Genomic DNA, 13,609 nt, shown 5'->3' on the forward strand with positions numbered 1-13,609 from the left:
CTTTTTTAACCGTATCTACTTGTGCTGCCAGCTTTAACATTCATCACACCATAGCTCCTCTTTGCCATTTAAAATTTTACAATACAAAGAGTACATTTTTATCTTTTTCCACAAAATATATACTTTTATGATTTGAAGTGCAACAACAAACAACTTACTCGTTCTACTGTCCTATGTTCTTGTGTAGTCACTGTCATAGCTTTCATCACAAGTTTCCATACCAGCTACCTTTGGTACCTTTCAATACTCTTGTTAATTTCTTACCATGATGCATTCTCATTATGCAAAGCACCATCATCTTTCCCCTGAATAGTTTACATGCACCTTATTTAAAATTTCTTGAATGACAGAAATCAAAGCTTGACATTTTTAATCCACAGAAATTGGGGTTGGTAAAAATTTTTTCTTTAGACATTTATTATCTTCTGATTCAATTTCTGAGCACAAAACATCTTCTATCTTGCTTTATTTAAATTGCTCATTTCAAATTACCAGGTAATTGCAAATATTCGTTCAGCAAAAACTGATATTTGGTACTTTGCTGTAGTCTGGAATTTAAAAAGAATACTGCAGATGCTGAAAATCTGGAATATAAACAGAAAATGCAGGTGAGGAAGCATCAGTGTAGAGAGAAACATTATCATTTCAGATGTGTGTCAACTGTTTGTCTCTCTACACAGATGTAGTTTAGGAAAAAAACAATGACTGCAGATGCTGGAAACCAGATTCTGGATTAGTGGTGCTGGAAAAGCACAGCAGTTCAGGCAGCATTCGAGGAAATGTAGTTTACCCTGCAGAGCTTGTTTCCAGCATTTACTGCTTTCATACGTGGAATTCAAATGAGGTATAGTGATTTTTTTTACTTTAGAAAGCATCATGTTTTGACAAAAATAAGATATGACAACAGAATTAAAATGTTCCTACATAATGTTTCCAGCTCTGAAGCAAGCAATAATTAAAACAGATTATCTAGTCAATGTCACATTTCACGACAGGTAATTCTGTTAATACGCTGTAGTTGCATGTCTTGTGATCCCACATTATACAAAAACTGCAGAATACAAATACACTTAAAATGTTGGTGATGTAATCACGTTATAGCCAACACACAATTTAAAAGTTTGCATTTTAGAAAAAGCACTCCCTATTGACCCAATAACATTACAGCCAATTCACGTCAACAAAAGATGCACTATAGCAGAACTGCCTGTATGTGCAAAGTGACTGCCACATAGTAGAATCCCTGCTGTCTGGGCAGAGGCCACTTGGCCCATCAGGTCTTGCACTGATCCTCCGGAGAATATCCTAACCAGACCCAGATTCCGCACCCCCCAACCCATCTCCACAATCTCACATTTACCATAACTAATTCACTAGTTTGTGTATCCCTAGATACTAAGGAGCAATTTAGCATGACCAATCCACCTTACTTACAAATCTTTGGATTATGGGAGGAAACTGAAGGTGACTTTCTTATGGAGTTTGGACTGTGTGGACTTGATAAAGCCACTGCTTAGCACATGAGTAATAATATCTAATCTAGAATTTCACATTATGTTGCTCTATTCTGTTCCATTATATTGCATTACTGTCTGCAGTTACAGATAATGATTTCATAAAATTCATTTCCAGAAACCTAGACTGCACTTTAATTCAACAAAATAAAACAAAGAACTGCAGATGGTGGAGATCTGAAGCAAAAATTAGGTGCTGGAGAAACCACATTGATTCGGTATCTGTGGAGAGAATAATTTAACTGTGTGTATACAACAGTTAATGATTAATAGATCAATGAATTGGTGTTCTAATTTCAACATCAGCGTGAGGATATACTGCATCCATATTTATTATTTGTAGATCATCTACCTATAGATTTTTGTCTTTAACAAAATAAGCCCAACTATACAAATCAGGTGCACCCTCATTCACAATTCGAAGCAATTTTTGTTGGCCTATTCAGTCATTTTATTCCTTACAAGTGTCCAGCCTAAGCCGCAAGATAAATAGTAATCTAAACCACTATTAAAAACAAAGGAAAATTGTTTTTTTTCTACAAAATATTACAAATTAATTAATATCCTTTATTATTAATGAATTAAAGGATTATTTACATGACTCCTTCCTCCCAGCCCCTCTGCTCCATATACTTAGACATTTATTGACAGTCTTTCTTGTCAGGTAACTCCTTCTCTAATAGTCTTGTGAAAGTACCTTCACAATACGGCCTGCAGAAGGATAACCAATACCACTATTACGGCAACTACACGTGAGTAATAAATGCAATCCTTCGCAGCAACACGAATATTTTAAAAACCACACTGAGTGAGTGGGTGCTGGGGGGGGGGGGGGGTGGGTGATTGAAGGATCAACTTGATAAAGCCAGTGTGCAACAAGTAAGTGTACAGGAGAGTGAAGATGCAGGGGGAAGGAGGAGGAGAGAAAGGGATGAGAGAAGGTGACAGCATGTGAGGTAGCCGTGCAAGAGGGATGGGACGGGACTAAAAGAGGGAAAAAAGTGAAGTGATGGACAGAAGTGAGGAGTGAAGAAAAGGGAAGACAGGGTGACAGCAGAAGATACAAAGCCAAGTTGGTGGTTTGCCAGGAAAGAGATATCGAATTGATTAGTTAAATATTCTGTTTACTCCTCTACTTCCTTGCATCTCATCTCTCCCTTTCCACAGGTTCTGCACTTTCTCCCTCTGTCAATACTCTTCAGTTTCTCCCTTCTCTGGAGATGGTGGGGGAAGGGAAGCCAATCAGAATGTACAGCATATAGAGGCACAACTGAAAATTCAAGTTAGCAGAAAGCTCAGACAGGTGCTTCACACTCATCAGTGACTTTGCAATCAGCTTGACACATACTCAAAATTTGGACAAAGAATTCCATTACTGAATAAACATGATTTGAATTGTGACAAAACATTAGAACAGGAAGAGCTCAAGTGGAAGATTTTATTTACATAAAAACTCTCAATATCCTGTAATGCAATGTTGAGCAGTAAGTTACATAAATCATATCAGATCTTACCACATGTACACTTTACCATGACCTAACTAGTTGCTCATATAATATCTATTAAAATACATTAATAGAATATAATTGTTCCTCTTTTATTTCACAATCAAAAAAAAGATTGAAAATGGTTTACAAAGAAAGCTAATGAATTACCAACATTTAAAAAAGTCTGCCACTGTGTAACTGGAATAATAAATACATTAGTGGCTTCCACAATTCTTACAGATTACAAATACAATTAATTCTAATAGATTTCTGATAGGGAATTACTTGAAATTGATTTGTTCACTATGAAGAATTATAAATTTACATTGGTACATTACATTCAAGCAGCTTATTAAAATTCTATCAAGATAGAACTATTCAATTACATTTTGTTGTCCAATATATTCTTGTTTTAATAAATGTGATGCAACTATAAATTTTAACTCACCAGCTATTGGATCCATAGCTTCCCTATTGCTTGGAGAATATGAACTTTGTGAGGATGAAAGCCCACCAGTGGAGCTGCTAGTAAAGTGCATGTTTGATCTACGAGCACGTGGTCCTCCAAGGCCTCGGCCAGGATGAAACATCCTACGTACATGTCGAACACCGCTGGATTCATCATAAATAATTATTAAGGAAATATAAGCAAAGGCCTGCAAGTAAAACCTCCAATTCAAAGTACATTAAAATTCTTGACAATTTCCTTCAATTAATTAACACTGATGCTAAAGGTCTTTGGTACCAGCTACTAACTCCATTCACTAGCTACCAACTCCATCTTTCCCTCTGCCAACTATGTAAAGGTTGAACAAATCTATGTAATACCAAGGTTGCGAGCAGTTCAGATTATTAGATTCCCTACAGCAAGTCCACATTGACCCTCCGAAGAGTAACCCACCCAGACCCGTACCCCTACCATATATTTGCGCCTGACTAATGCACCTGACCTGCACATCTTTTGGACTGTGGGAGGAAACTGGCACACCTGGAGGAAACCCACGCGGAGACAAGGAGAATGTGCAAACTCCACACAGACAGTTGGCAGAGGCGGGAATCAAACCCAGGTCCCTGGCGCGGAGAGGTTGGAATTGCCTCCTTTTGTGAGGAAAGGAGAGATAATTACAGCAGTAGCTCAACATTTAAATTTGTTGGAAACACCATCAGAATCTTTAGAGATAGCTAAAAGTCAATTGAAAATTAAGCAGCTTGAGTTATAGACAAAAGACAAGGAATTTCGATTAAAAGCAGAGGAAAGAGAAAAAGAAAATTGCTTTAGCAGGAGAGAGAAAAAGACAGAGTTTGAACTTCCAAAATTGGCACATAGATAGGAGTTCAAAAATTCACTTTCTGTAGTAGTGAGAATTCATGTGGAAGAGCAGAGAGTTAAAACTGCAAGATTAGCTGATGAAATGGCTGATGATTATGAGTAGGTCCAAAAAGCAAAGTTTGACTTCCAGAGCCAATTTCAATCTGAGGGGGACAGAAATTGGGTAAAAGAAAAATCCTCATGTAGAAAGGGAAAGGTAGATCTTGGTGAAGATCAGAGGGATAACTTAACACATGGCAAAAAGGAAACCCTTGAAGGGGGACAGAGAAGTTAAAAAGCTCCAGTGTTTTCACTGCAATAAAGTAGGCCATATGAAATCAGAGTGTTGGTGCGTTAGGAGTAGTACTGGGAAGCCAGATATAGGAAAACAGGATAAGCCAGTGAATTTTGTTGGAGTGGTAACATAAAGCACAGTAGAGGCTAGAAAGCTGCATCAGAATTTACAACCTGGTTGGAGCTTGGTTAAAGAGGACGCCAGATCTTCTTAAACCATATATACCTGCAAAGGTAAAGTTTATTCACACAGGTCAGGAGCAGCAGGTAAAGAAGTTACAATATTAGGAGGTACAGGATCCTCTCGATCTGTGATGCTGAAAGATGAGGAAATATGTACTTCTGAAAGACTACTACCAGAAACATTTTTAGTAACGGGAATTCATGGTCACACAAGAAGTGCTCAGTTATGGATTCATAGAGATGTACAGCATGAAAACAGACTATTCGGTCCAACCTGTCCACACCAACCAGATATCCCAACCCAATCTAGTCCCACATCCCTCCAAACCCTTCCTATTCATATACCCAACCAAATGCCTCTTAAATATTGCAATTCTACCAGCCTCCACCACTTCCTCTGGCAGCACATTCCATATACGTACCACCCTCTGAAAAAGTTGCCCCTTAGGTCTCTTTTATATCTTTCCCCTCTCACCCCAAACCTATGCCCTCTAGTTCTGGACTCCTCCACCCCAGGGAAAATACTTTGTCTATTTACCCTGTCCATGCCCCTCAATTTTGTAAACCTCTATAAAGTCACCCCTCAGCCTCCGACGCTCCAGAGAAAATAGCCCCAGCCTGTTCAGCCTCTCCCTGTAGCTCAAATCCTCCAACCCTGGCAGCATCCTTGTATATCTTTTCTGAACCCTTTCAAGTTTCACGACATCTTTCAGATAGGAAGGAGACCAGAATTGCACGCAATATTCCAACAGTGGCCTAACTAATGTCCTGTACGCCGCAACATTACCTCCCAACTCCTGTACTCAATACTCTGACCAATAAAGGAAAGCATACCAAACGCCTTTTTCACTATCCTATCTCCCTGCGACTCCACTTTCAAGGAGCTATGAACCTGCACTCCAAGGTCTCTTTGTTCAGCAACACTCCCTAGGACTTTACCATTAAGTGTATCAGTCCTGCTCAGATTTGCTTTCCCAAAATGCAGCACCTCACATTAATCTGAATTAAACTCCATCTGCCACTTCTCAGCCCATTGGCCCATCTGGTCCAGATCCTGTTGTAATTGGAGGTAACCCTCTTCGCTGTCCACTACACCTCCAATTTCGGTGTCATAGTGGATGAGAAGATAGAAAGACCTATCAGGTATCTCGCCACAAGTCTGAGCACTCATCAGCAGAAATATTTGACAGTTGAGAAGGAGACTTTGAGCTTGGTGTTGGTATTACAACCTTTCAGTTTTATTTTCCTACAACGCATCTGAGACAATCATATGTCATAACAACCCATTGAAGTTGGTGGGGAAACATAAGCACAAACATGCCAAGCTGTTTAGATGGAACTTGTTACAGACATTCAATTTGAAAATTGCGCCCCTGGTAGGATGAGAAAACATGATTGCCGGCGCATTGTCGAGACTCGAACGAGAAATGGAGGCGTTCAGTGGCAGGAGTACAACAGGCAAACGGTTTGCAGTTGTGCATGTTTGCACATTTATAGTCAATGTAATGTCTATGTTTGTTTTACAGTACTAGCAATGTTTTAAAAAGGGGTTTAAAATGAAATCGTCTTTGGATATTGATCTTTCTTAAAAAGGGAGGGGGAGGTATGACAAAGCTACTCCTTTAACAAGGTTATGCTGGGCTTGTTGTTTTAAAAAGAGAGGTTGTAAGTGACAGACTCCAAAAAGTCTGGGGGTTAAAGGGTTTTAGGGCCAATTTGACGATAGCTAACAGAGATAGCCTCAGGCAGAAGGCTTACAAGTTAAAAAAACTTGTACTAAGAAAGAAGAGTGGCCAGTTCTCCCAGCTCAGCTTTTCTGTTTCCTTTAGCAGTAGTGTGAAAAGGCAGCTGCTGGATCTACAGAAGCAGGTCAAGGCTGGTACCCTCTCTCTGACTTCTATCCTGTAAGAAGCTATGTTTGATTTTACCTTTTGTGTCATAGGGTGTTTATGGGGATTGTTGCAAGTATTTGGAACAGCATCATTACGTTGGGATGATCTGTTGGTTTTTCGGATAGGCTTTTGGGCGGCACGGTGGCACAGTGGTTAGCACTGCTGCCTCACAGCGCCAGAGACCTGGGTTCAATTCCCGCCTCAGGTGACCGACTGTGTGGAGTTTGCACATTCTCCCCGTGTCTGCGTGGGTTTCCTCCGGGTGCTCCGGTTTCCTCCAACAGTCCAAAGATGTGCAGGTCAGGTGAATTGGCCATGCTAAATTGCCCATAGTGTTAGGTAAGGGGTAGATGTAGGAGTATGGGTGGGTTGCGCTTTGGCGGGGCGGTGTGGACTTGTTGGGCTGAAGGGCCTGTTTCCACACTGTAAGTAATCTAATCTAATCTAAGTTGTTTGCTATTCTGTTTTCTGTTGTTTGTATCTCATTCAGTAATCTTGTAAATAATTACCAGCTGATTCTCTCCTCGAATTTCTGCATTACAACTGCTTAAAACAACTAGCAAAGTTAGGGCTACCTTCTTGAAATGTTTTATGGGGTCTGGCCTGGTCCATAACAGCCTCCACAAATGCTGCCAGACCTGCTGAGTTCCACCAATATTTCCTGTGTTTACTTTAGATTTCCAGCATCTGCAGTATTTTGCTTTCAATGACTACATTCCATTTGCCTTCCTCCTAATCACTTGCTGAACTTGTGTACCAATTTTTGTGATTTATAGATCAAAACATTCAGATCCCTCTGCAAATCAAAGCTCTTCTACTTGGCAGCTTGTGATCATCCAAGCCAATTGAGGTGAAAGCTAAAATGAACTGCACCTCAAACTCATACATTAAAATATGGCATATTATAATTTCCTTAAATGAAAGGAAATGTACATTCTAAAGCAATACCACACTGTAGCACTCAACACAAATGCGGTGGAGCTTTCTCAACTATTCATTACTTTGTCCAAGTACTTGACCATGAATAATTTCTATTTAAAACCAACTGAATTAACATTTGTGGCACAAGATAGACAACTATGAAATTTCCTTTTGACATTTCCAGGTAACTGGATATTGGCCTTTCAAAAGGATATTAAATCTCTAGGAGCCCTGTGTTCAAGTGTAAGATGAGCTGCAAAGTCGTCCGTGACATGATTAGGATCTCCTCCAGGTAATGCTGCACAAATTGGACAAACCTGTAATACATTAAAAAGCAAATTTAATGATCACTTCTAATTGTGAAACAATCGAAAAGTTCAAGCAAATGAGTCTAACTGAAAACTGGGAATGAGATACAAATAAAATCTTACTCTAAATATTCACAGAAAGGAGCTGAAGTTTGCCTTCAGAAGTACAAAAAAAAGGGGAAATGATTAATCGTATTTCAAATCATATTCTGTTTGTATTTCAGTTATCCTGAATCTGTAGATCTCATTTCCCCAAATGCTCGTCTTTTCCTTTTGCAGACCTTTTTTTAATATTGTTACACTGTTCTAGCTATTTTATATTTTATAGACAGATGATATTATCTATGATGCATTTTGTTTCGATCTTTAGAGCAACAATGTGCAGGCATGATATCAGATTTTCTCAATGAGATTTAATAAACAAACATTACCAACTATTTGCATACAAACAAACGATTATGTTCTACTTCATAAATACATACTAATGGAAACCAATTAAATCATTGATGGATTTGCAAATAACTGAGAATTATTGCAGCAGACTGCCTATTTTCTACCAACTGTGGACATTAAAACATCTGGCACAATGAAAGGCAGAGAGTTTTCTTTTGTGACATGTAGTGATCAAGAAACTAAATGCTGACAAGTATAGCAATTCTGCCTAAGAGATCAAGTTAGTTGTTTGCAGGGAGGTCAACCTTTGTCGACAATGTGACCAATGTGGTGGCCTTCAGATGCTCATTGAGAATGTACGACAAAGTGTAATGCTGGAGGTGAAACAGGGTGTAGAGATGACAATGATCAGCACAAATCATAGTACTTCCCAAAACTAATTTCATTATTCTCTTTCACATATTGACTGCACGTTTCCAGTTTAGTGAGTATAATATCGAGTCACACTTTACCCTAATGCCTGACAACAGTACACAGCAGTGGACTTTGTTGCTGACCAGAGGAGAAAAAGGATATAAACACGTGAGAGCTTCTGAAATTCAGAATGGAGCTGAAGGAAGAAGCAAGAAGAAAGAAAGAACACAAAGGAAAGCTAGAACCAGAAGATCAACAGTTAAAAGGGGTAATATATAGCTTCTGCAAAGCTCAGTAAAAATCATAACCTTGATCAGGAGACAAATATCAAATCAGTGAGCATATCAAAAGTCTTTAATGTATCTAATGACGACAAGATTATAGTTTGATCTGCAGTCAAATACAAAATTCTAAATTAGCTGACCTGAGTAGGTACCCCCTCTACAGTTTGGAGTCAGTACTGTCATGTTAGGAGAAGGAATTGACCAATGATTGCTACTTTTGGGCAGCATTAACAACACGTATTTGAAGTGGATGTCAGGCTATAATACACCCTGCTTCCCAATTACATGATGACATCAAAACTCATGTGCATGGCTAATTGAATGAGGAATAGGAGAACATGTGGAATTGTACTGTACCTCCAGTGAGGAGTAAGATGGCCCAAAGAAATGGAAAAAAATAATTGAGAAATATGCAGATTCAGTATTACTGGTGTTTTACTTTAAAGGCACAGGGCAGATTTTAAACAACAAGTTTTAAAATAAATTTGCACACAATATCCTCCATAACATTCCACTAAGCAAAGACAGCTTTAGACAAAGCTTATCTCCTACTTTGGGAAAATGGTGGTAATTGTGGATAACTTCCTGTCACACAATGATCAAATCCCTATGTTAGGGCATAGAACAGTACAGCACAGAACAGGCCCTTCAGCCCACAATGTTGTGCCGACCATTGATCCTCATGTATGCACCCTCAAATTTCTGTGACCATATGCATGTCCAGTAGTCTCTTAAATGTCCCCAATGACCTTGCTTCCACAACTGCTGCTGGTAACGCATTCCATGCTCTCACAACTCTGTGTAAAGGACCCATCTCTGACATCCCCTCTATACTTTCCTCCAACCAGCTTAAAACTATGACCCCTCGTGTTAGCCATTTCTGCCCTGGGAAATAGTCTCTGGCTATTGACTTTATCTATGCCTCGCATTATCTTGTATACCTCAATTAGGTGCCCTCTCCTCCTCCTCTTCTCCAATGAAACAAATCCGAGCTCAGTCAACCTCTCTTCAAAAGATAAGCCCTCCGGACCAATGTTGTCCAACATTGTAAACATGGCGTATTTTTTAAATTTAGGTTTATCATATTCTCAAATGATATACATCTTGTCAAACACCAAATCCTTCCAACAGTAAAAACCCAATTACTTTAGTATTTAATCTGAAAATTTGACAATTTCTGTATTTTTCTACAAAGTTGAACCATTTGAATACAATTCATCAAACAAATCAGTACTTTTTCATCAAGATTAGATTAGATTACTTAGTGTGGAAACAGGCTCTTCAGCCCAACAAATCCACACCGATCTGCCGAAGCGCAACCCACCCAGACCCATTCCCCTACATTTACCCCTTCACCTAACACTATGGGCAATTTAGCGTGGCCAACCCACTAACCTGCACATTTTTTTTTGGATTGTGGGAGGAAACCGGAGCATCCAGAGGAAACCCACAGAGTCACGGGGAGAATGTGCAAACTCCACACAGAGTTGCAGGAGGCAGGAATTGAACACTGGTCTCTGGCACTGTGAGGCAGCAGTGCTAACCACTGTGCCACCGTGCTACCCATGCTTGTTTGAGTATTTTCTTTACAAAAAAAGATGAAATACGTTTATATTTGCCAACATAAAATGTTAAGAAAATTAACCTTTACTGTAGATAAAAAGCAGTTAAGTGAATTTGAATACACCACTAGAGGGCAGCATATTTGCCTTTGCCATCGCCCTGAAAAAATAATTCCACCAATGAGAGGTTTCCAAATTACAACAAGTGCTCTTATTTCCCTTAGTTAATGGCAGCATTAAGCTTCTGGGAAAGTGATCCCATACATTGTTTATATAAGAAACTAAAATTTTAAAATATTGGAATATCACTTCTTATATTAATCTATAGAGAGCCCAATTAAACTATGGAACACAAAGTATTTAAAATTATCTTCACCTTTCAGATTCAATCCTACTAGCTACAAGTTGCTCGGAGACAATTCACTAGAACATTCTGGATGTAGGTTTGCTCACTGAGCTGGAAGGTCCATTTCCAGACGTTTCGTCACCCTACTAGGTAACATCTTCAGTGGGCTTCCGGGCAAAGCACTGATGATTCCTGCTTTTTATTTATATGTTTGGATTTCTTTAGGTTGGTGATATCATTTCCTGTTCTTTTTCTCAGTGTGTGTAGATGGGGTCTAACTCGATGTGTTTGCTGATAGAGTTCCGGTTGGAATGCCACGCTTCTAGGCATTCTCGTACGTGTCTCTGTTTAGCTTGTCCTAAGATGGATGTGATGTCCTTCCCTATCTGTGTATAAGGAGGGTCATGTCGTTTTGTGACTAGTTGATGTTCATGTATCCTGGTGGCTAGTTTTCTGCCTGTTTATCCAGTGTAGTGTTTGTTACAGTTGTTGCACAGTATTTTGTAAATGACATTAGTTTTGCTTGTCGTCTGTATAGGGTCTTTTAAGTTCATTAGCTGCTGTTTTAGTGTGTTGGTGGATTTGTGGGCTACCATGATGCCAAGGAATCTTGAGTAGTTTGGTAGCCATTTCCAACTTGCCTTTGATGTAGGGGAGTGTGGCTAGGGTTTCTGGATGAGTTTTGTCTGCTTGTTTGGGTTTGTCACTGAGAAATCGGCAAACTGTGTTCATTGGGTACCCATTCTTTTTGAATACACGGTATAGGTGATTTTCTTCTGCTCTGTGTAGTTCCTCTGTGCTGCAGTGTGTAGTGGCTCATTGGAATAATGTTCTAATGCAGCTTCGTTTGTGGGTGTTGGGATGATTGTTTCTGTAGTTCAATATTTAGTCCATATGTGTTGTTTTCCTGTAGACACTGGTTTGAAGTTCCCCATTGGCTGTTCAAACTGCCATTACTAGATGTCACAGTAAAGTGTTGTTGTTTTTCTCCTCTTTAGTGAATTTTATGCTAGTAAAAGGTATTATTGATGGTCTTGAAGATTTCCTCTAATTTGTTTCATTTAGTGATGACAAAAGTGTCATCCACATAGTGGACCCAAAGTTTGGGTTGGATGGCTGGCAGAGCTGTTTGTTTGAGTCTCTGCGTTACTGCCTGTAAGAACCCTGATATCGGAGATCCCATGGGTGTCCGGTTGGTTTGTCTGTTGGTTTTGTTGGTGAAGGCAAAGTGTGTGGTATGGCATAGGTCCACAAGCTTGATAATACTGTCCTTGCTGATGAAGTTAGTGGTGTTTGGTGTATGGGTCTTTGGGTCTTCTAATAGTGTAGTCAGTGTTTCCTTGGCCAGGTTAAATGTTGATTGATGTAAGCAGGGCTGCTACAAAGGACACTATTATTTCATCCTCTTCTATCTTAGTGTCTTTGATGGTCTTCAGGAATTCTTGGGTGGAGTGGGTTGAATGGTGTAGGTCTTCTACTAAGTGTTTTAGCCTTTGGTGTAGCTCCTTGGCCAATCTGTATGTGTTTCCAGGTAGCGAGACTATGGGTCTGAGGGGGGTTCCCGGTTTTGTGAATTTTGGGCAATCCGTAGAAGCGTGGTGTGTTGAGCCATCTGGTTTCATTTTTTGGAAGTTGGTGTTATTTATTTCTCCAGATTGCTGAAGTTTGTTTGAGTAGGGCCATGATTCAGTTCTCTAGTTTGTGAGGTCGGGTCTATCACCACTTGTTGGTAAGTGTTGGTATCTGTAAGTTGTGCTTTCGCTTTTTCAATGTAGTTTCTTCGATTTAGATTGGCTGTCAAGCGTCCTTTGTCTGCAGGTAGGATAACAATGTTTTTATTTTTTTTCAGCCTTTCCAGTGCTTTCCTTTCTTGTGTATAGTGTTTTTCCTTCCTTTCTTCTGCTTGATGTTGGTGCGACTACCTGTCTGATAGTTTGCTGGGTTTCTTCTGTGCGTTGGTTGTCTTTTAGTATTTTTCTAATGCTGCTACGAAATGTTTCTTGTCCGCATCCTGGCAGTTGTAATTTAATCTTCTTACTTAGACAGCTTTTTCAGTGTCTGTTAAGGGTCAGTCAGATAAGTTTTTTTTATCCATGTGTCTGTGCTGTCAGTGTTGTTACTTTGTGTAACAAACCTACATCCAGAACCTCAACCTGAGCTACAAATCTTCTCAAAACTTGTCACTATAGCATTAGCAATATTCTATCCTCAACAAAGGGTATTTACCTCCATTGATTTTACGATTACTGAACACTTGCACAAACTCTCCAATTTCAAAGCAGCTATTCTCATTTTGAGCAATATACATTAAAGAACAGTGCAACAGCTAGGATCCAGAAGGACCCTACTGCAAGCTGTGCCTGTCCAAATTCTCTTAATCTGCTGTTAGCAGCACTGAAAAGGATACTGGCACACAGGTGACAGACTTAAAATGACCTGGTTTATCTGTGACATTCTGCATACTTTCTATTCATAAAACAGTCAATACTTGGGACAATTATATCCCCCAACTATTCATATGCTCCTCCCGAAAGAGAAATCAAAGTATAATTGTGTTTAAATAAATGAAACAAAAGTCAGTCGCAGGCTAATAGGACAAACTTAAAATCGCATGTGATGCCAATACAAAAGTTACATATTATGGAAGCTGGAAATCTGAACAGCATATTTTTCCTAATAACCTGCTCACACCTCTGGAGCAG

General features: G+C 39.4%; 1 protein-coding gene across 2 annotated transcripts in view; it reads right to left on the reverse strand.

The window, feature by feature from the left end:
• Positions 1-13,609, reverse strand: part of kcmf1 (potassium channel modulatory factor 1) — a 125,450-nt gene that overhangs the window by 16,992 nt on the left and 94,849 nt on the right. For both annotated transcript variants that reach the window (XM_072589333.1, XM_072589342.1), the window contains 2 exons: positions 7,816-7,917; positions 3,450-3,624 (listed from right to left, as the gene is read on the reverse strand). In XM_072589333.1, coding sequence (XP_072445434.1) covers positions 3,450-3,624; positions 7,816-7,917 — 277 coding nt within the window. The remainder of the gene's footprint in view (positions 1-3,449; positions 3,625-7,815; positions 7,918-13,609) is intronic.

The sequence above is a fragment of the Chiloscyllium punctatum genome, chromosome 2 (genome assembly GCF_047496795.1).
Source record: "Chiloscyllium punctatum isolate Juve2018m chromosome 2, sChiPun1.3, whole genome shotgun sequence".
Classification (NCBI taxonomy): domain Eukaryota; kingdom Metazoa; phylum Chordata; class Chondrichthyes; order Orectolobiformes; family Hemiscylliidae; genus Chiloscyllium; species Chiloscyllium punctatum.